General features: G+C 50.4%; 1 protein-coding gene across 10 annotated transcripts in view; it reads right to left on the minus strand.

Annotated features, from left to right (window-relative positions):
• The window catches only part of GPR156 (G protein-coupled receptor 156), a 46,795-nt gene that overhangs the window by 18,802 nt on the left and 4,717 nt on the right, over positions 1–23,276 (minus strand). For 4 of the 10 annotated variants that reach the window (XM_039545399.1, XM_039544973.1, XM_039545625.1 and 1 more), the window contains exons 3-7: positions 20,463–20,565; positions 9,030–9,147; positions 8,532–8,669; positions 4,432–4,568; positions 297–432 (exon numbers count right to left, since the gene is read on the minus strand). In XM_039545399.1, the coding sequence (XP_039401333.1) occupies positions 297–432; positions 4,432–4,568; positions 8,532–8,636 (378 nt within the window). In that variant the 5' untranslated portion in view covers positions 8,637–8,669; positions 9,030–9,147; positions 20,463–20,565. Of the gene's footprint in view, positions 1–296; positions 433–4,431; positions 4,569–5,327; positions 5,463–8,531; positions 8,699–9,029; positions 9,148–20,462; positions 20,566–23,276 lie in introns of those variants that run through there. The other 6 variants (XM_039545254.1, XM_039545197.1, XM_039545325.1 and 3 more) reach the window with 5 other exon arrangements.

The raw sequence follows: 23,276 nt of genomic DNA on the forward strand, positions 1-23,276 counted from the left end.
GTGCAGGAGTTTGGCTGCCTGTCTGCAGGAGCAGCTGTTACACAGACTGTGCTCTCTCCTGGAGACCTTACTTATGTTCTCTCTTGTTTAGTTGTTTGCTCTCAGTCTAACAATAGAGGCCATTCAGACTGGAAGCATCTGGTTTCTCTTTGCGTATGTGAAAACACAAGCTCAACCCAGTGCCCAAGGGACTAGGACAGGGAGACTCTCACAGTTCAGCAGGGGCGGTGTGTACATTAAAAACCTTTCCTGGCAAATCAAGAACACAATCAACCCACCTGGTTCACTTCACTCACCTGAATGAGCATTTCCATTGAGGCTCCAGAAAACAAACTTTGCTCCGGAATCCCAAAGAGGTAAGCGCTAGCGTAAGTCAAGCCACTGCCCAGCAGGGTCACAATGTTCAGATTGGGGCTGGACATCTTCACAATTCTCCAGGGAACAAAGCAAGCGAGGGGGTGACAGTTAAAAAAAGGGGAGTTTATACAACAGATAGAGACTAGCCTCCCACACAGCATTATTACATACCAGCAAGGGGCTAGGCCTCTTACCTGGCTGCTGCTATCCACAGGGGCTGCCTCCAGGAAATAACCTCCTATGCACCAGCTGAACTTCTTCACTAGGAACTCTGCCATCTATCTATCTGTGGTTCTTCTAGGGCTGCCATCTTCTAGGTCTGAGCACCTCAAAATCTTTACTCTATCCATCCTCAGAACACCCCGTGAGGTAGGACAGTGATATTATCCCCTTTTTATAGATAGGGAACTGAGGCACAGAAAGATTAAGTGACTTGCCCAAGGTCACACGTGAAGTCTTCGGTAGAGCAAGGAATTAAACCTAGCCCTCCTAAGTCCTAAACTAGGGCCCTAACCACTGGACAACCCTTCGCCTGTCATAGAATGACAGCAGTTGGAGATAGACAATCCCTATTAGATCATCCAGTCCATCTTCAGGGACAGTACAGGACTGTCCCCGGTTGTACATGTTCTGTTGCATTCTATACTATATAGGTTCTTATACCACACTTATCACCATAGTTTCTGAGCACGTCTAGTACTTTGTCTAGTCCAGTCTTATATGTCCCAACTGATGGCATTCCCACCCCTTACCTAGAGGAGATTATTCCATAGTTTAATACACCTCATATCCAGAAAGTTTCCTTCAATATTTAGTCTACAGTTCCTCCTCCTTAATTTCATCCTATTACTCTTAATTGTACACAGGGATCAAACCATAAATAACTCCTCTCCACCCCTGGTGCTCCCACCTTTCAGATCTTTGCAGACTGTTAACGTGTTCCCCTCTTTAGTCACCACAGTCTAATCAGACAGATTTAGCTCCTTTAATCTCACTTTATAACTCAGTGCCTTCAGCCCCAGATCATTTTTATTGCTCTTCTCTGAAGTCTCTTTCTGAGGTAACATGGAGCCCAGAATTAATATTCCAAGTGTTTCCACCCCACTCTCTTCCTCAGAGCTCCACTCCAGCAGGGTTTAGGATGCAGGCGTGGCTCCACTAAATGCCTGGACCATGGAGAAGATGCACATGTAAGGTGAGGTGGTGGCCTTGAGGAGAATAGAGGGTAGGTAGGAGGGGGCAGTGGGGTGAGAAGAGGGGGTTGGGGGACTTTGGGACGTGCAGGGCTGCAGTGGGCAGAGAAAGAGGCGACCTTCCCCAGTTCCACGGCTGCGGCTGCTGGGGAGAGACACCCCTCCTTCCCAGCCCCAGCTTGGGGACTGCTGCGGCAGGGGAGAGAGGTCACATCAATCACATTAGAAGGGTAAGACTATGAGTTGTGTGCTTTTATTTGTTGAACAAAAATCCATTAATTATTATTAAGATTTTTTTTTATATAGCGCTTTTATCCAAAGCGCCTTACAACAGTTAGCTAATGGTACAAACCACATTCGGAAAGATCATTAAGGGGTCCGCCGAGACCCTCAGCAATTTTCAAGTGGTCTGTGAAAAAAAAAGTTTGAGAACTACTGGTTTAGGATCCTAGCCAGGCCAACTCCTCTAGCTGCATATGGGGTATTCCCGCTGCTTTCCTAGGCTCATCAGTCACATCTATGTTTATTTGCGAGAGGGCAAATAAATATTGTGCATTTGTTCCGGTTCCACAGTGAGAACATTCTTAGAAGGTTTGTAAGTCATTTTGTAATCAATTTAGATTGCTGCAGAATTCAATGCTCTACCATATAAACCCATGTCGGGTGCCTGGCTGTATACTGGTCTAATACACTGCATAGTACCCAGTGCCCTAGATAAAATGTAACCTCTATCCAAACCTCAAATGGTCTGGTGTCATGAAGGAAACCCGGATGTCCAGGGAAATCATGCCTCACCAATCTAGTAGAATTCTTTGAGGGAGTCAACAAACAGGTGGACAAGAGTGATCCAAGGGATATAGTGAAGTTGGACTTTCAGAAAGCCTCTGACAAGGTCCTTCACCAAAGGCTTTTAAGCAAACTAAGCAGTCATGGGATAAGAGAGAAGGTCCTCTCATGGATCAGTAACTGGTTAAAAGATAGGAAACAAAAGATAGAAATAAATGGTCAGTTTTTAGAATGGAGAGAGGTAAACAGTGGTGTTCCCCATGGATCTGTACTGGGACCTGTGTTGTTCAACATAATCATAAATGATCTGGAAAAAGGGGTAAACTGTGAGGTGGCAAAGTTTGCAGATGATACAAACTTACTCAGGATAGTTCAGTCCAAAGCAGACTGTGAACAATTACAAAGGAATCTCACAAAACTGGGTTATTGGGCTACAAAATGGCAGATGAAATTCAATGTTGATAAATGCAAAGTAATACATATTGGAAAACATAATCCCAACAAACAATCAGGTATTAATTAGCTGTTATTACTCAATAAAGAGATCTTGGAGTCATTGTGGACAGTTCTCTGAAATCATCCACTCAGTGTGCAGCAGCAGTCAAAAAACCAAACAATGTTAGGAACCATGAGGAAAGGGATAGATAATAAAATAGAAAATATCATAATGCCACTCTATAAATCCATGATACGACCACACCTTTAATACTGCGTGCCAATCTGGTCATCCCATCTCATAAAAGATATATTAGAAGTGGAAAAAGTATGGAGAAGAGTAACAATAATGATTAAGGGTATGGAATGGCTTGGGGAGAGATTAAACAGACTGGGACTGTTCAACTTGGAAAAAAGATGACGAAGGGGGATATGATAGAGGTTTATAAAATCATGACTGGTGTGGAGAAAGCAAATAAGGAAGTGTTATTTACTTCTTCACATAACACAAGAACCAGGGGTCACCCAATGAAATTAATAGGCAGCAAGTTTAAAACAAACAAAAGGAAGTACTTCTTCACATAATGCGGAGTCAACTTGTGAAACTCATTATCAGGGGATGTTGTGAAGGGCAAAATTATAACTGGACTCAAAAAAGAATTAAATAAGTTCATGGAGGATAGGTCCATCAATGGCTGTTAGCCAAGCTACTCAGGGATGCAACCCCATGCTCTGGGCATTCCTAAGCCTCTGACTGCCAGATGCTGGGACTGGACACCAGGGGACTGATCATCTAGTGATTGTCCTGGTCTGTTCATTCCCCCTGAAGCATCTGGCATTGGCCACTGTTGGAAGACAGGATACTGTGCTAGATAGACCATTGGTCTGATCTACTTTGGCCATTCTTATGTTTTTTATGGTTTGAAACCAGGATGTCTTCACTCCCTTAGATGCATTGCTTGAAGTGATGTCCTCAGACTCTGAGGTAAAGGTGGGAATCATCTCTCTTTCTTCCCACTTCTGCTGACGGCTCTGCTAAGGATCATCAATGGCGACCTCAGAGATGATGGTGTGAGTGGTCACCCCAGCCAAAGGGAGAAACGGGATGGAGCCCCTTCACTCCTTGGCTGCCACTCACATCAGTACTTAGGAACATAAGTGATGCAACAGCAGATCAGGCCTATGGTTGCCTCGTCCGATAGCTCATCTCCCTACCCTACAAAGTCAGACCCAAGGTCCATGCTGTTCTGTCTCCAGCTGTCTCCACGCTGGATGTGACAGAGGCAGGTAAGACCCGCATAATTGCCCCTAATAGTCCAATTCTACCCCAAAGGGGTAATGCCTTCCAGACCCCCAGCTGATGATCAGTTTATGGTGGGGAGCAGGAGGGTGGTGAAGCACTGGAATGGGTTACCGAGGAAGGTGGTGGAATCTCCTTCCTTAGATGTTTTTAAGGCCCAGCTTGACAAAGCCTTGGCTGGGATGATTTAGTTGGTGTTGGTCCTGCTTTGAGCAGGTGATTGGACTAGGTGAACTCCTGAGGTCTCTTCCAACCCTAATAGTCTATGATTCTATGAGGAATGAGAGCCCTGGAAATTGTTCTCCCAGCTAGTTTGAAAATTCCATAATGGAGGATGGAACCAAACGATACGTCGCTCACCTGTTCTTCCTGAAGTGAATTGTGAAGACAAGAAAGAAAAGAGCCAACAGGACTCCACTGGTGAGGAAGGTCCACACAACTCCCAGGAGGGCAGCCGAGGAGGAGGGGAAGGTCTTACTGCTGCTGTCGTAGGCCGTCTGAGAGAAGGCAAAGGGTGGAGACTGTAGGTGTGGAGGGAAATCTTGAGGGTTCCCAGGAGAGAGATGCCCGCCTTGTGCCTCTACAGCTAGCACTGAATTCTGCCCAGCTACTGCCTGCTCTATGGATACAGACTTGTTTCTGCAAGTCTCTCAGTCTGGCACCTTTCACCCAACTCAAGTCTGCCACCTTTCACCATCCACTGAACTTACACACTCAGTTTGTGATTAAATACAGTAATGGAGGGAAATCCCATTCGCATCTGAACTCACCTTTCACGGCAGAATTCCCTTCACCGAGCCCTCCGCATCCATGGCCCAGTGTTAGAACCTATACAGATGCCTTGGACCAATGTGACCAATCTTTCATTTTCTCCACTATCTTTCAGAGGAGTCCAATGTATCTTAGGAGGAGGGCTTCACGTTCCCTTAGCTCCCAGCACCACCACAAAGGGGCAAGACACACACAAAGAAGTATGACACACCATGCCCTTATTGTGTAGTCAAGCGGGTTGATTTCATCATGAGCAGATCTGCCAGCAGGTGCAGAGAAGTTGCTGGGGAAGGTGAATGCTTTACCCACAAACACCCACGTACATACCCGGGCTTCATCCCACACCCTGACCAGCCATTCTTAGATGGAGATCAGCTGAAAACCAGCCTTGAGGGTTTGGCAGCAGTAGCTGGGGCACAAAGGAGGGCTACCCATTGCAAGGAACAAGTCCATTTCTGATTCCCCAGCATGCAGATGCTACACACCTTATCTTCTCCAGTTCCTCAGCAAACTGCTGAGTCGGGAGCCACTGGGGGGCAAAAGAGGTGAGTTAGGATCACAACTCCTTGAGGTTCAGACAAGGAACTGATGGGAAGCCAGAGGAGATGGCAGAGGATAGCAGTCAGGAGTGCCCATCACATCAGGCCGGGAATGGCAGTGGGAGGAGATCAGGTTATAGTGCTTTTCAAGCAGGGAGAGGGGTGCTACTAGGGGGCTTCAGAAGGCAGGAGGGATGAAGAGATGGGGATGAGTATTGACTGGGTGGGTGCCTAAAAAAACAAAAGCCAAACAAGCCATTCAGGGTAACTTCTGAGGACACGGGAAGGAGGAGCAGGATTGTGAAGCTTCTAGCTATGGCCAGATTGTGACTACTGATGTGCTTTGGACGGGGAGCAGGGGGTGGGAGGAACTGTGCAGTCAGAAAAGAGGGAAAGGCCCTGGCCTCCCTTCCTCTTGCGCCTCAAGGGGCACCAGCTGGGAGCAGTCCCTATGCTCAGGAGATTAGAGGGAGTGCAACTGCAGCTGGGCCCTGCACGTGGGGGGGCATAGAGGAAGAGGGAGGCTTCGTACTCTTCCCTCTTGTGCTCCCAGGCAAGGCTTTGTAAAGTGCTTTGAATATGAGAAGTGCCAGCCCAGCCCAAAGGACTATTACTAGTAACTGTTCAGTTAAAAAGCACATAGAAACACTGCTTTTCCCTGGTGGCGTGTGACTCATCCCCTTCCCCCTCTGGTCTATGCCTGAAGCAGCTGCCTAGGGTGGCAGATTTCTAAATGAACACTTTGGCTGTGTCTACACTACAGACCTTACAACAGCACAGTTTTACCACTGCAGCTGTAACGTCTCCCGCATATCCGCTCTATGCCGATGGGAGAGAGCTCTCCCACCAGCATAATTAAACCACCCCCAACGAGTGGTGGTAGCTATGTTAGTGGGAGAGCGTCTCCCGCCCAACATAGCTCTGTCCACACCGGTGCTGTTGTCGGTGAAACTTATGTCAGATGGGTGTGTGTGTATTTCACACCCCTGACCAACAAAAGTTTTACCGACAAAAATGTTAGTGTAGACAAAACCTTAGATTAGTTCATGGCAAGCTGGCATGTGAATCTACCCCACACAGACTAACTGTCCATGCAGGCCCTGCAGACGCACCTTAACAGTTTCTTAATACACTTTGATCTACTTTTTGAAACAGGACTAGATCAAAGTGCATTAATGAACTGTTAATGTGGATCAGCAGGATGTGCAGCATCTGGGTGCATTATCATCTGCGCAGAGGTCTTGGCATGGAGCACACAGCTGGAGGGCCCAGCTCAGCAGCAGCTCACACCCAGGCCCAGCTGCTGCTGGTCTCTCCCCAGGCAAGCTCAAGGATGAGGGGCCCTCCAGGGCAGGAGGCAACCAGGTATGTGACACCCCATGTCCCCCATCTGTCCCCTGCCCCTCCCCCCATACTACCCACTCCCCAGCTGTCCCCTACTTCACCCCATGTCCTAATCCCCCCTGTCCTAGCCTTCCTGGCCCCATCTCAACCCCTGTCCTGGCCCAGCTACCTCCCTGAGGTTCTGCCCCCTCATCTACCTCTCACCTCATCTGCCCCCTGATGCCTTGGTGTCTGCCCCCTCAGTCATTCCCCTCCCCCTGGATCCTGTCCCACTGTGTCCTGCTGCCTTCCAAGCCACTGGCCCCATTCTCTAGCATCCTGCCACATCTGCTCCGTGTCCTATCCCCCGTGCTATCTGCCCCATGATCTCCTCGCTGCCCCTGTTTTCCTAGTCCCCCCATCTTCCCTCTATGTCCTGCTCCCCTAACCCTTTTGTCCCCCCAGTATGTCCTGAACCCCACCCCATCTGTCCCATCTCCTGGGCCCCATGCCCACCCTTTGTCCAGACTCCAGTCCCCCTGTACTATCCCCCATTGCTCCACCCATGGATTGCATAGCCACCCTCCCCCCGAGCCTCATGTCAGGGACTTCCCCCCATCCTGGTGCAGCTCCCCCTGCACTTTGGATTGACACCCAGAGGGGTACACTCGAGATGGGGGGGGGGAAGAGCCCAATGGGGAGGGGGAACAGATGCCCTATGCCGCGAGTGCCCTTGTGGCTAGATCCCTAATGCGGGGTGGGGCTGGGCAGGGCTGCTGGCTCTTAGGGTTGGTGGATCCCAGTGGGGGCCCTTCCAGGGCAGCCTGTTTACAGAGGAGCTTGCTGCTATAAGGGAGTGGAGGAGAGGGGGACATAGTGATGTTCTGCCTAGGACAGCAAATTGCCTTGAGCAGCCCCTGCCTGAAGCATGGCTGCAAACTCTATCTCAGGAACCACCTGGGGAAGCCAAGCATTCCTTCACACACGACATTCCTCTCCCCCAACCACACACCAAAAACAATCACTGTTCTGTTGGAGGTCACGGGGCTCTGAACTCTGGGGGAGCATTTCAGCAGCAGGTGAGTGGAGTACAACTCATGGCCCAGACAGGGGAATATTAGTTGTAATAAAGCAGCCAGAGCTAGGGGAGCCAAAGAGCTTTAATCTTCTAATTAAAGGTCAGCGTGGAGGCTAGCACGGGATTCAGTAGAAGGCCAAGCAGCATTCATGCCCAGCTGGGCCCATGCAAAACGCTGACAGGCAGAAAGACAGCAGCCCCAGACTGGAAACAGTGGCTTACATTCTTCTTCCAACATTATATCAAAATAGACTTAGCCAACTAAGATCATTCCTGGGTCATCCTCAAGAGCTCAATGACTTACGGGGCGGGGGAGAGGAGGTCCCATCTATTATGGACGGTGGCTTTTAATTAAATCCCTCTTTATTAATATTTGAAAGGCACTTTGAAGTTCCAGGGAAGGTGGGAGGTCAAGGGGACGGAAGGTCATTTCAGTTCCACTCTCACATTAGCTCACTGGGAAAGATTCTTTCAAATTCCTTGGCTTGTTCCCCAGGCTGGCTCCTTACACTCTACCTGCCAGGCTTTTACCCAGACAAGTTTTAAAGACCGCAAGTATTGGGATGTCCTTCCTTTCCCTTGGGAGACTGCTCCACAAGCCAAGCGTCCTCACTCCCACTGGGGAGAAGCTTCCGCTAGAAAGTTTTCTAGTGTGCTCCTCCTCCCTAGAGGCCTCCCCCAAACTCATTCCTCTGCGTAGAACCTAGCATTCAAGGTCAGAGTAGCCCAGTCCCCATCTTGGTACGTACAATCGTTATCGTGCAGAGATCCTGCAGGGTCCTCTGCCTCCGCGCCTGGCTGTTCCAACTGGAGTAGCTGTCACACAGGTCAGAGCAGTTGAACCCAGGCTCCATAGCACATCCTTAGTCTTCATTCGGCCATATTTTCTGGGCAGCGGGGAAGATGGTGGTCAGTCCTGTAGTGGAGGGAAGGCCCACACTGGGCCAAGTTCCTCCAGCACTCACATTTTCCAGTGACAATAACAACTGTGAAATTCATCTCATTTCCCCCATATCTCAGGTGTGCCAGGGGACTTACAACCAGTGACACTGTTACGCTCAATCACAGTTGTGTGGTGGCAACCATTTAACAGGCATTCTCTGTCACAGCAGGAACCCATACTGCACGAGTGCAAACCTCCACCTCCCCCTCCACACACCCAGTCAAGGCAGTGTCTTGTTGGCTGTCCACACAGGTCTGAATAAATCAGCTCTATTGATCCTCTTCAAATAACATGACAATCTTACTGTTTCATCACCAGGTGGCAGCCTCCTCCACTGTTGTATGGATCCGGCCCCAGTTTCTCCTCACTCCGCAATGAAGACAGCGTCTGCAGGCCATAGAGAAGGAAGGTTGCCATTAACCCTGTAACCGAAAAGAATATCAATTATTACAGGTGCTGGTTATTTGAGATGGCACATGGAGTAAAATATACCGTCTCTAGGGTCTATATGGTTTAAATGATTAATATATTGAACATTTATCACAGTAGTGCCCAGAGACCCTGATCAGGATTGGGGCCCCTTTAGGCTGAGTACCGCACAAGCTCATGCCAAGACACAGCCCCAAAGGACCGATTGTTTAGAAGTTATTAAATCATTTGTAGCCATGAGTACTTCCGAGCAAAGTGGAAGTGGGGAATTTAGCAGGGCTGCAGAACTTTAGACGGCTGTCCACATGGACGGTGGGTATCGTAGGTAGGGGAGGCTGTGCCTCCCCAAACAGCCTAGTGTGGCCCCACCCACACATCAGGCCCCCTCCCCTCCTGCAGTTCCCAGCACTCTGCCCTGACTGGCCCAGGCTGGCTGGCTTGCCTCCCACAGGGACTGGGGGCGGCTGGTGGTGGGGCAGTGCTGGGGCTCAGACTGCACCAACCGGTGCTCTGGGGCTGGCCGCACAGGAGCACACGCTGCCCAGACCTCTGGAGCTGGGGGTGCTGCGACTGTGCCACCCGGCGCACTTGCAAGAGGGGAATCCCCTGGAGGATTTCACTCTGGCGCAGAAGGAAGGAAAGAACCGAGTCATGGAGTTGAAGGCCAGAAGGGACTATTAGGTCATCTGGGCTGACATCCAGTATATCACAGGCCACCAGTGCCACCTAGCACCTACCACTAAACCCAACAATGGAAATGAGACCAAAGAAAATAAGATCCATAGGAGACTAGACTATTATGGGCTCCAGGCAGAGAATAGGAGGGACCAAGGTCCACCAGTGCCCGATGCCCCTGAAATGGCAGGGAAATGATTAAGTCAGATATACTCAGATAATCCTGGCAAGTGACCCACACCCACACAATGCAGAGGAAGGTGAAACCCCCCCAGGTCACTGCTAGTCTGATCTGGGGGGAATTCCTTCTTCACCCCACATATGGCGATCGGTTAGACCCTGAGCACGTGAGCAAGAACCAGCCAGCCAAACATGAGCTTGAGAATAGAAAGAGAGAATACTCGGTGCCATCTCAGAGCCCTGGCCCCCCTGCCCAGTGTCCCATCTCCAGCCATCGTCATCCCTGATCCTTCTGGTGAAGAATATATTTAAAAACTCCACCCTCAGAATATATGGGGAAAAACAACCCCCTGCCAGCAGCCAGCTGAATCCCTGAAGCATGACACTTAGGGACACAGGCCATAAGCCAGAAGTGAGCTCTGGACTGTTGGGCCCTGTCCCCCCACACCATCACAAGCAACCCAAGCATACAACTGCTCTCACAAATTTGTCCAGCTCTCATTTTTGTCATTTGCTCTCACAACTCCACCCCTCTGTTAGCAACCTTTAAATTTCCGGTCTAAATTTGTTCATGGCCAGCATATACCCATTTTTTTGGTACCAACATTGTTGGTTAGCTTAAATAGCACCTCACCCTCCATGGTATTTACATCTCATGTATCTATAGAACACAATCATATCCCCTCTTAGGCTTCTTTTTGCTAGTCTAAACAAGCCAAACTCTTCCAGTCTCCTCTCATAAGAAAGGCCCTCCATTCCCCTGATTACCCTAATGGCTCTTCTCTGCATCTGTTCCAATTTAAATTCAAACATGGGTGACTAGAATTGTATACAGTATTCCAAATGAGGTCTTACCACTGGCTTGAACAAGCACACCAGAGAGGGCCCTTCTGCAGAGACTCATCCCTGCTGAGATTCAGGGGATGCCCTGCTGACCCTGTCACATGACTCTTCTTGCTCCCATGCACCCTTCAGTTTCCACGTGCATGGCTACAATCTCTGCAGCATCATGAACTGACTGTTTTCAGCCATGATCTCATTATTTAGCAGCAGCAGAATTCCAGGGCAAATCTATACTGGATCCCTCTGTGCGGGCTGCAGCTGACTTCTTGGGGATTCAGCTCATTCCAGCAAAAAACAAAGTCATTAAATAAAGGACGAACACAAGCAGCAACACAATCACCTGAAATTTAATGCAATTTAAGTATGGTCTTAAGTGCTTTGTTTAACAAGGAAGAGATTATTTGTATGCTTAAATTAAACATAATTTCAGTCTGGAAATAAGGCGTAAAATTTAGCAGAGACTTAATTAGCCACTGGAACAATTACCCAGGGTTGTGGTGGATTCTCCATCACTGCTAATTTTTAAATCGAGATTGGATGTTTTACTAAAAGATATGCTCTGAGAATTATCTGGGGGAAGTTCTATGGCCTGTGTTATACAGGGGGTCAGATTAGATGATCACAATGGTCCCTTCTGGCTTTGGAATCTATGGACCTCTGAATATGCTTAAGTGCTTTTCTGAATGGGGGTCTGAGTGACAGTTTAGCTATCGACACTGGACCAGTCCATTTATTAAGTAGGATTAAAAGCCTAACATCTCTCCATTTTTTCTCTCTCACAGCACTCTGGCTGCTGGGTATTATATCATGTCACTCTGCAATGGTTCTCCTCATCACCTTAGTTTCTATTTCCTCTTTGATTCTTTGTTGTGGGGTTTTAACAGCCCTCATTACCATTTTAGACATGAGGTCATAGTTCTATTCAAGCATCCTTATTCAATTAGCATGGGCAACATTTTTAATTGGCTTCCGCTACACAACCAGAAGTGAGTCCAGTGTAGTTAGCAGTTGTAGAAGAGGGACAGAAGGGTGGTAGATCACTATTTATTTGCTCCTAACAATAGATTAGGTTAGCAGACTTTTCTCCTAGCTGCTGTTTAACAGCTATGTATCTTCACAACTGTAGCCTAAATGCAAATCAGGTACATTGGTATGTAGACGGCCTTTCCTTCATGACATTGCTTTGTTTTCTCCACTGCATTGCTAGCTTCCCTGAGATAAAAATGAATTCCCTTTGGTCAGAAATATGGCCAGATTCTGGGATCCTTCCTCAGGCAAAACTCTTATGGACTTTATTGTGTAAGGAAGAACTGGGTGAAAACTGAAAAAGGGTCTCACGATTTGACTTACAATTATTAAGTTTTATTTTAGATGATCAAGGCTCATATTGCCACAGAACCTAAGGGCAGGTTCTCACTAGTGTAATTGGTGTAGATTCTGATTTACATCATCTGAGAATGTGGCCCCCAGTAAGTTAAAACATCTCCACAGGATTATCTGTATTTGTGAAGTATCCATTCCAGCATGGAACTGAGCCCCACACCTCTGGATCCAAAAAGCAGGAGGGCTACCTTTTTAGTGAAAAGAGAAGCTACTGTTTCAGTAGTTGTCCTATATGAGCCTATTATTAAAAGGCTTATGCAAAAAAATTGTACACGTGTATAACAAGGTACCCACAGCGCCCCTTGGCCCCTCTCCTCCGTGAATCAGGGACACTCCAATCTGGTGCAACACCCATGTTCTTTATTCGTGATCAGTTCCCAACTACATACAGGCTTTACAACTGCTTGGCCTACCACAGGACTGTATTTTTTTTCCTTCTGAGATATCCCAATCCAAATACCAACACAATTCTGCTCTTTCAAGAATCCAGCTGTGGTGTGGCAGGCCAGGTGACAGCTCATGCCAAGACCCCTAGGTCTCAACTGAACACTGACCAATACATAGCTGGAAGCCATCTGGCTCACCTGTGGGTTAGTATTGTTAAAAAAGGTATTAGAATTCTAAGAATGTGTTAAGCTTTTATGAAATGCGTGTGAGTTGCTGCAAGCATTATAACATCTGTATCCCATGTATAAGGTCATGGGCAGTCGGTGGATCCCTGGCTTGGGGAAGCTAGCCCCAGCCCCACCCCCACCCCTTCCGCCCGAGGCCCCTGCCCAACTCCCCCAGTCCACTCCCTCCCCCTGTGGCCACTGGCACTGTCCCAGCCCAGGCTAGCATTCCCAGCCCCTCCCCCCCAGGAGTGCCAGGCAGGGCAGCCCTAGCCCCACCGGCCCCAGAGCACCAAACAGCACGGCCCCCGACCCCCCGCAGGCCGGCTCCCTCACCCCTGAAGGCTCCCCCCAGATGGGCAGGCAGCATGGCCCCAGCGCCAGGAGGATGGGTGGCGTAACGTGGCCCCCAGCCTGCCTGCCCCAGCCTCTGGCACAAAGGGAACAGCCTTACAGCAGGCAGGATGGGGGCTGGGAGTGGAGCATGGGTGGGGACACATCACACTGTTTGGGAAGGCAGAGCCTTCCCATGCCTTCGATACCCGCCACCCATGTATAAGGTAATATGTAAGAGGTTTGCTCAGTAACTGTAAATCACCAGAAAGGAGAAAAGCATTAGCAAGTGCGAAATACCAGTGTCCAATGTTATCTTCTGCCCAACCAAGGGAGGCCCATCAGCACCAGACAAACCATTGTGAAACTTCAGAGGACAAGAGACTTTGTTGATCGCCCCCACCACCCCAGGAAGAGGAGCTGTGCAAGTAAATTGCTCCCAACAGCTGAACTGGCAACTCAAAGCAGAAGAGGGCAAGGAATAAAAAGCTCTGACAAGAAGGAAGTGTATCTTTTATGCTGCTTCAAATTTGATGGGCAAGGATTACTAAACATAAGCAAAAGATCCCCAGTGCTTGGCCTGGGTTAGCCCTAAAGGACATAGAGAACTTGCTTATTATAGAATCTTCTATTATTTTTTGAAATTTAAGATTGGAACTCATTTGTGTGTATCTATGTTTACCGCCTTTAATCTTGTAAATAACTCTCATTTCCTTTTCCAATATAATAAATCTTTAGATAGTTATAGGATCCGCTACAAGCATTGTCTTTGGGGAGAGATCTAAGATGCAACTGACCTGGGGTAAGTGACTAGTTCTTTGGGACTGGGAGTAACCTGAATACTGTTGTGATTTTTTGGTGTAAGGGGCTGTCTATCACAATGGCAAGCTTACCTGGGTGACATATCTCAGAGTCAGGCATTGAGGGGTTTTTTATGTAAATCAATGTAGAATTTTATAATCCAGTGCACAGATGACAGGTTGAACAAATAAAAAGGGATATTGTTGCAGGAAAAGTTTGGTTTGGATATAATCTTACCAATGCACAGTGTGCCAGAACCCCCAGACATGGTATCAGGATGCAGAGAGCTACAGAGAGAAAGGCACACCCATGGCAAATGATCCATGTAATATTAATAGCCTAGAGCATGCCTGGTCATTCTCCCACTCTGTTTGTGGATTTCTCCCTGCCCCTGAGAAGGTCACTGGAGCTGCGCGGACAGAGAGCGACAGAGAGCCAGAGAAAGCAGGCACAGGACTCTGGAGCTGGTGCAAATACAGGACTGCTGCATGGGTGGCACTGGTCCCTACCAAATCTCCCAGACACAAGTACTTTCATAGATCATAAGATCTGTCTGATCTGGAGGCCAAAGCCCTCTTTCTTCCACACAGAGGCAAACCCCATCCCATCCCACCATGAAGAAGTTCATAGGAAACTCTAAAGAAGCTCATGGAGTTCCTGCACAGAGGGTTGGGATTTCCCTGGTTGGGGTACAATTTGGGCCACTAGTAGAGTACGGCCTGGCCCACGTGAAAGGGCCAAGCTCTTCAGAAAGGAAATAAGTTAGCTCTGTGACTTCCCCCAAAGGGATCAGCCCAGTGGTCTTGCACACCTAATAACAGATGGCCATGAGTTTCTATCAGCAAGGAAAGCAAAGGTTGCACCGTGAATCCCATATGCTCACATCTTTATTCTAAGACCAAATTTCTTCCAACAAGGTGAACCTCACACTCCCCAAAGAGGACCGCATTGTATGCGTTGCTCCCTGCCCTGTATAGGGACCTGTGCAGAGCCGCACCATCCCTGAACTCTCCAGGCATCTGGGATTCTCCCTAGCACAAGGACTCCGACTGTGACAGTGTAGAAAGAGGGGGAGGCTCTCTGTACACTTCCCCTGCCCACGCAAGCCCTGCCCAGCATGGCACACATGGGCTATGCTGTTTGTTAGCAACTGAATACAAAACAATATCTGAGAAATTCTCAGCAAAGGAACTCCTCTCACACAGGATGCAGGGACTAGGGGAAAGGACACCCATGTATGTGTAAAGGGACTGTTGCCCCCTTACTAACATTCAGTGGGGGTGTTTTGGTTGGCTAGCTACTGGCACTAAAAAGGGAAGGGTGATGGGAAATCAGGAGCCTGAGACTGACAGTCCCCCGGAACAATGGGGAGAGGTCAATGCTCCAGGTCAGCCTGATTGACAGGGCGGGCAGGCTAATCAGGGAGTCAGGGGGGTTCTGTCCTCTGTGTGAGCTGGAATTGTCTGAGTCAGATGGAGTGGGGCTGAGCTAAGGAGAGAGCAGGGGCCCAAGCTAAGCTGCTGGAAGCAGAGCTGCAGCCCAAAAAGCCAGAGCACAGCCCAGAGAGAGCAGATCTGCCCTGGGAGCAGAGCTGCAGCAACCAGAGCCAGAGGGACCAGACAAGCAGCCCAAGAAGCAGGTGAGAGCTGAGAGCAGAGTCACAGAAGCAGCCTGCAGAGCAGACCTGCCCTGGGAGCAGAGCTGTAGCAACTGGAGCCAGAGAGGCCAGAGAAGCAGCCCAGGGAGCTGAAGGCAGAGCAGCAGCAGCCGTGCTGAGGCAGAGTGGAGCTGGGGCTGGAGCAGTCCGGAGCTGGGTGCGGTGAGCAGCTGGGGAGAGTGAGGGGGACCCTGGGCAGTGGGCCCAGCACAGGGAGACACCTCAGCCAAGAGGCCCTGCAGGCCAGACTTGGAGAGGGATTATAACCCTGACAGGGTGGAGGTGACGCTGGGAAGAAGGGTCCTGCCACCTAGAGCCTGAGGGTGTGTTGCCACCGCCAGAGCAAGTGTCCAACCCACAGCGTCCCTGCAGCACAGCCAGGGCCTGAGAAGGAGGCCTGGGACCTACAAGGAACAGACTGTGAACTGCCCTGACATCCCAGAGACACTGTTTGTAATGTTCCCTGCCACAGAGCGGGGTGATGTGTTTTCCTTTAACCTTTCCCATTTTTCCTTATTTTTTTAAATTAATTGTTAATTAAATAACTTGTATTTGCTTTAAATTGCATGATGTGATCAGTGGGTCAGGGAGGTGCCCAATGCAAAAAGAGTACCCCGGAGTGGGGACACCTTAGCCCCTGTCCTGGGTGACCACAGCAGGGTTGGGGGTTGAGCCCCCCAGGAATCCTGGGCCCAGCCTTGTTGGGGTTACGAGGACTCTGCCAGACAGGAGAGTGGAAGTGGAGTCCTCAAGGGCAGGGAGGCCTCTGGGTAAAGGAAGTGGGAGCGAGGACTCAGATCCTTTCGCTAGCCCACTTCACCGGGGTAGTGCAGAAGCCAGGAAAGTTCCCCACAATAGCGGGACCATTCCCCCGCTTGCATATGCATCCAGTCAGCTTTGGGGGATTCTCTATCACTGACAATTTTTAAAACAAATTGGATGTTTTTCTAAAAGATCTGCTCTGGGAATTATGTTGAGGGAGTCCTGTGCTACACAGAGGTCAAACTAGATTATCACAATCCACTAATCTAAAAGGGAGCTTCAGGTTAAAAAAAAGAATGTGTGGAAGCCCAGAGATCTAGCAATTGTTCTGCTTCAGGCATAACATGGAGAGCTGGCAGGGAATCAGAGCCTTTGCCCAGGAAGCAAAGTTCAAAGCAGGCTTTGCGTTCCAGTGCACTGCTGCCCCTTCGCAGAAGGGGATTCTTCAAACTTTCCAAGGTCCTAGCCTCTCAAAAACACTTTCATGCTATTATGCAAATGGATTCAGTGCTGTTTCCATAAAAGCTGGTCACCAAGGACAATTAGCATTCATTAGTATGCAATAAAGTGCTGATGTGAATATTGCCAAAAGGCAACAGCCATCTCATTTGCTCTCCCTCCTCTAATTAGAGCTTGTGGAAATCACACTACTTCCTTTCACAGAAGCCCAGGAAAGCAAGGAGCATCAATCAAGCTTCAGAAAGCTGCCAGGCGATGATGGCTTCTTTAAAGCCCCAATGATAAGTCCAACATGGCAGCCCCCAGCAGCAGAACTCTATGTGACAATGGCACTGGAACAGGGGTGGGGTGGGGACCACAGCCCATCCACTTTTCCCCATGGCGGCCCCAGCCAGGCCAGCAGCTGGTGTGGGACATGCAAACCCTTCACCTGCCTGCAATGCAGGGGGGCTGAGAGCCGCCCCTGGCCCATGTCCCTGCCCAGCCCAGGGCAGGTAGAGGTGGAAGGTCTGCGAACCTGTGCCTGCTCCTCACAGCTGCCTGCACAGTACTTTCTGACCCAGCTCTGGCTGGGAGGTGGGCCTCAGAGAAACAGTCTGGTCATGGGAAGAGCCACGCAGGCAGCTGTGGGGAGCCTGGGTTCCTCCACCTACCCTGAGTGGGGGGCCCAGGACTGCTCTTGCTGGACCCCCTGCACCACAGGCAGGTGGAGCATCCATGTCGCAGCTCTCCACAGCTGCCCACGTGCAGGCTCCCCAGCCCCACTCCGACTTCTGGTTTAGCTGGGGTGGGGTTTCCGGGGGGGGAAGAGGAGGACAGGGCCTTGGGGGTGGGGGCACCTGCCCCCCCACACCCCTTTTTGGAAGGCTCCAACACCTTTGCTATGCAATGGCCAGTGTTGCAGTGCAAATCACATCACTCCGCAGTAATAATTAGGGCTGGTGCCCTGTCACTTGCAGTTCACTGCTTCACCCGGCTCTAATCAGGAAGCTCAGGCGGCCATCTTGTCAGCTCTCATACACAAAACAGGGCTGGCATGTCAATGAGAAGCCCCAGAGTGTTGCAGGAAGTGGTGGTTGTGACGCAACAGGAGGCGCCCTTCCTTCAAGTCAGTGTTGAACTAATGCTGCAATGTGTCAGATTAACAATGGTGGGTCAGGTTTATGTGCAGGTATCTGTGTTTTCTGAGGGGGACTGTGTGCCCCACACTGCCCCATAAGGAGTTTATAGAGCCCTATGAAGGCTGTGCAGGTGGCAGACAATTAGAGAAGGGCTGCGAGAGGCAGCCAATCAGAGCTGGGCTGGCCATATAAGAAGGGCTGCAGAGCAGCTTCAGTCACTCCCTGGAGCTTGAGGAGGGAGAACTGGCTGCATTGCAGGAGCAGAGCAGAGCAGAGCAGCTCCCGGCTGACTGCTGGCATACTGAGGCCCTGAGACAAGGGCAGAGAAGGTGCTGGGGCTGCCGGGAAGTGGCCCAGGGAAATAGACTAAGAGGCTGAAGGGGATGCAGCATGCAGCTGCCCTCTACAGGGTCTCAGGTCAGGACCTGGAGTAGTTGGTAGGCGTGGGTCTCCCCTGCCCCCACTCACCACTGGGGAAGTGGCTGGAGAGCGGACTGCTGCGCCCAAGGAAGTGGGGAGCACAGAGTGCAGCATAGCCAGAGGGCTGTGTCATGAAGAGGATGCTGTGGTCCTGGGACATCCAACAGGGGGTGCCACAGTGGTGAGTCACACCCCATCACACTAACACAAAACTGAAGCACATTGATTGTTTGTGAGTTGTCTTCCCCCATCCTTTTCTGGGCTTCTGTCACTTTGATGTATTTACATGAATATAGCTGAAAGGGTTTTGATACTAGAAACCCATAGCCTCCAATTTCAGGCCAGGTCTACACTACAGACCTATATCGGTATAACTATGTTGCTCAGGGGTATGAAAAATCCACACCCCTGAGCGATGTAGTTATACCAACCTAACCCCCACATGTAGAGAGAGCTATGTCAACAGGAAGGCTTCTCCCATCGACATAGCTCCTGCATCTGGGGGAGGTGGATTAACTATGCTGACAAGAGAAGCTTTCCCATCGGTGTAGCAGCATCTTCACTTAAGTTCTCAGAAAGCAACAAGAAGGTCAAGCTTTTTGGTTATGCTCATTAGGCTTGTTAGGCTACAATAAGCTAGAGGGGAAGGGAAATGAGTGAAGTCATTACTGGTTGGGAAGAGGGGTGTAGCATCTAGACCAGGGGTTGGCAACCTATGACACGCTGCTGCCTGCCGGGGTCCTGGCCGCCGGCCGCGCTCAACCCGCTGCCAAATCCTGCCCGGCCCGTTCTTCTCCACCCCTCCCGCCAGCATTTGCACATGCTCTCCTGACCTCTGTCACTTCTGGCGGGAGGTTGTGTTTCCAGGTTAGCATGTCCCTACCACTACCTGGTGTCCACGGAGTCTAAGCGGCCCTGCCGGCGGGGGCAGGAAGAGTGACCCGGCCCCACAGGAGTTGCAGCGCCCGTGAGGCTTGTAAGTGTGGAAAGGTCCTGGGTCCCAGCTGCGCCTTGTGCCCGCCCACCCCAAGCAGGCAGGCTGCCCCAGGGTTGGAGCCCCGGTGCCGGGATGAGCTCGGCTTGGTACTGGGGAAGGCTGCGTCCCACAGCCCAAACCCAAGCCCAGGAGCTGTGGTTCGCCACCTGCTGGCCCCTGGGAACAGCTGGGTCGCGCCTCTTTCCCCACCCCAGGTCACTGTACCCCGCTCCCCTCTGGCGCTGAGGGCAGAACCCAGGAGTCCAGAGCCCTAGTCTCCATCTGCCCCCCCCACCCCCTCGAACAACTAGAGCCCAGCTGGAAACCTAGGAATCCAGAGTCCTCGGTCCCAGCACTCTTCCCTCGAGCGTCAGACACCAGCCCCTTCCCAGAGCCCAGGAGTCCCAACTCCCACCCTGCTCCCCGCACTACCCCCCCACACCCATCCCTTTGCCCTGACCCCTGCACCCCCACACACATCCCCAACCCACTGCCCTGACCCTGCACCCTCCTCACACACACCCAGCTCCTGCCCTGACTCCTGCACCCCACATACCCAGCCCCACACACCCCATGCCCTGACTCTTGCACCCCCCACATCTCCACCCCCATCCCAAGCACCAAATGGGAGCTCCTGCACTGCCCCCACCCCCACATTCCCACCTGCATCCCTCGCACCAAATGGGAGTTGTCCAGGTAAGCACTCCACACCCAAACCTTCTGCCCCAACCCTGAGCCCCCTCCTTCATTTTAGCTCCTGGCCAGACCCTACACCCAACCCCCAGCCTGCTCCTTCATCCCCAGCCCTGTGCTCAGTGCACTCCCGCCCTTAGCTCAGTGCAGAGAGAGGAAGAGAATGGGCTTGAATCAGGAAGGAGGTAGGTACCCACTCTATGTGGAAATATCTCCCACCAGAGGAGAGATCCCAGCCCTGCCCACATAAATAGACCCAGGTGGCCTCTTTCAATTTTTAAATGTCTTACCCATTTTGCTGCTAATACCCAAGTTTATTAAAACAATGATTTTTTTAAAAAAATCTAATTTCTTGCCACTGATGCTGCTTGTTTGTTCTTTGCATTTTGTTTACCTTGGGAGATGAAAGCAGGCTGGTCAACTTCATTCTGTTTTTAGCCAATTTCATTTCCTGACTTTCAGAGTGAGGGAAACCCAGCTGTGTTTGGCTTCACTCACTGCAGCAAAAGGTATTAATGTAAAAAAGTGATCATAGTTTCATTAGCACTGAAATATAAAATTATCACCATTATTAAGTTCTAGGATGTATAAAACCTAGAGTGATATAGATAGTCCAGGCCCTTTAACTCCATGATCCACTGTTTATATTCAGCAATAAAGGATATTTATATGCACCAAACAAAAAAAAGCACTCAGATTTTCTGAATCATGAGGATAATTCTACAAGGTGCTAAGCACCCAAATCCTCCACTACAGAGTTAAGAGCTCTTTGCACCTTGCAGAATATTTGCCTAATCCTATTGGCAGTACAGTGATAGGCACATCAGAAATACACAGAGAAGAGATGGATAGATTCCCAAAGAAAGAAAAATGGGAAACAATTTACAGTAAAAGGAGATTTGGCAGAAAGACTCGCTGAAGCTGCTAATGACATGACAAGAATTTATTGGATGTAGAGAACAAGAGTCCTTGGCTCTGTAACGGACTCTAAACAATTCCATACCATCTAAACAAACCCTCTCCATAGTGAACCCTCCTGTGGTGAGTGCTGAATGCCATATGTAAGTCCGCAGCATGGACTAAATGAAGAAAACAAACTGTAACCAGCTCTGCCTTCCAAAAGCAACAGGGAAACAATGCAGCCCCCGTGTTTGGATTCTCTTTTCCCATCATGCTGAGATAATCCACAGCTCCAGGTGACAAGTGTGGCAGCACTCACAGCACTTTCCCTAAGCATCAGGCAGGCTCTGCACATACAGAGAGTGAAACAGCAGGAGATCTTACCTAGAGTGGCTCCACTGAAAGGGTTGTTTAGCACAGAGGTTCTCAACCTGTTTTTTTTCTGAGGCCCCTCCCCCACCCCAACATGCTATAAAAACTCCATGGCCCACCTGTACCACCACAATTGCTTTTCTCCATATAAAATCTATGGTTGGCATTAAGGGGTAGGAAACAGGCTAATTGCCTGGGGGCCCATGCCACAAGGGGCGCCATGAAGCTAAGTTGCTCATGCTTCAGCTTCAGCCTCAGGTGCTAGAGCTCAGGGCCCCAGGCTGCAGTCCTGCATGGTGGGGCTTCAGCTTTCTGCCCTGGGCCCTAGTGAGTCTAACACCAGCCATGCTTGGCAGACCCCCTGAAACCAGCTTGCAGCCCCCCAGAAGGCCCCAGACCCTTGGTTGAGAACCACTGGTTTAACTTCCCTTGGTGTCCCAGTCCAGGGGCCTGATTTAGTGCAGCATTCAGGCCAGGGGCTTGGGATCACTGTTGTTGCAGAGGCCGGACCCTAAATGGCTGAGGGCAGGGAGAACTGCAGATTATTCAACTGCAAACAAGCTGGACAACTAAGAAGCAGCCCTGACCAACAACTTTGTTTGAAAGGCTGCAGGTCATGACACCAGATCTCAGTGACCTCAGGGAGGGCTGTAGCCACCTCCACTGAGATGTCACTGTTTTGAGCTGAATCACCTGTGCAGTGGGGAAGGGAATTGTGATCACTGCCCCCAAACCCAGGTTAATACCACTTGGGCAATGTTGGGGCTTACTGGCTTTTTTCAGGCCTCAATCAATAAAGAGAGATACCAAGAGCAAACTAACCTACTAAGATTACTACACCCCCCAGATCTAATGTGATTGTTCAAATTTTGTCATTGTGTGCAAGATGCTCCTCCTCATGACTGGTGCCCCCCCATACTGGGGGCACCTGCTGAAGGGGAGGACATGTGACCTCCCCAGGTGACTTCTCCCCACTCCGCTCCCAGTCCAGGGGCCCTGTACTCTCCTTGTCCCCTCCCCATTCTCCTGGAGGGGCTCTATCCTCCCACTGTGCCAGCTCCCCCCGCATGTTCGGCTGCTCTCCCTAGCAGCCAGGCCCTGGAGCCACTCCAGGATGCTGCCGGTGCAGCACAGCAGCTACTTGGGAGAGTGCCGAGCTGCCTCCGGGACAGCAGCTGAGCGAGTCGGAGCCCCCCACCCTCTGGCATGCTCTGTGCGCAGCAATAGCTGGCCGCGAGAGAGCCTGGCTGGGGAGGGGGCAGCGAGTACTTCTGGGGACAGGAGCCAACTCTGAACATGCCGGAGGGGCAGCGGAGGCTCCATCTCACTGGGCCGCTGTCCCCAGAAGCCAAGCCTGGGCAGGGGGCTGCCTGCTGCTGCTGCAGCCAGGCAATCTCCCAGTCAGCTGCTGCGCTGCACCGGGCAGCGTCCCAGACAGCATGGCTGGAAGAAACTCTGGCCCCATCTCTTCTCTTCCAGCTCTGGTCCCGCCCCTTCCTCTCCCTGCTGAAGGGGCACTTGACCCTTCATGCCACGCCCATGAATCATCTCTTGTCATGAGACATCACACCACTGCAGGGCCTGTTGCTGAAACACAATGTTGTGATTAAAGGTTACATTGTGCCAATGCAATGGCATGATACTGGGAAACTTACCATCATGACAGATTCATCTGACCACCAAACACTTACTTCAGCACACAGAACAGAGGACAACAGTGCATCATGCACGCACACATGCACACCCTATCCCCATCAAACAGAGGGCATAAGGGTGCACACGCATCAGTCCATTACCCAGCATGGATGCAGAGGAACTCTGGGAGAAGGAAACAACCCTCTTACATTTTAATGAAATAATGAAATGAAATTAGACCTTTTATTACCTTAAAAAGAAAATCTGTAGCCTCTGTTTAGCCACAAACAGCAACAGGGCA

This window comes from Mauremys reevesii, linkage group 1 (assembly GCF_016161935.1).
Source record: "Mauremys reevesii isolate NIE-2019 linkage group 1, ASM1616193v1, whole genome shotgun sequence".
NCBI lineage: Eukaryota > Metazoa > Chordata > Testudines > Geoemydidae > Mauremys > Mauremys reevesii.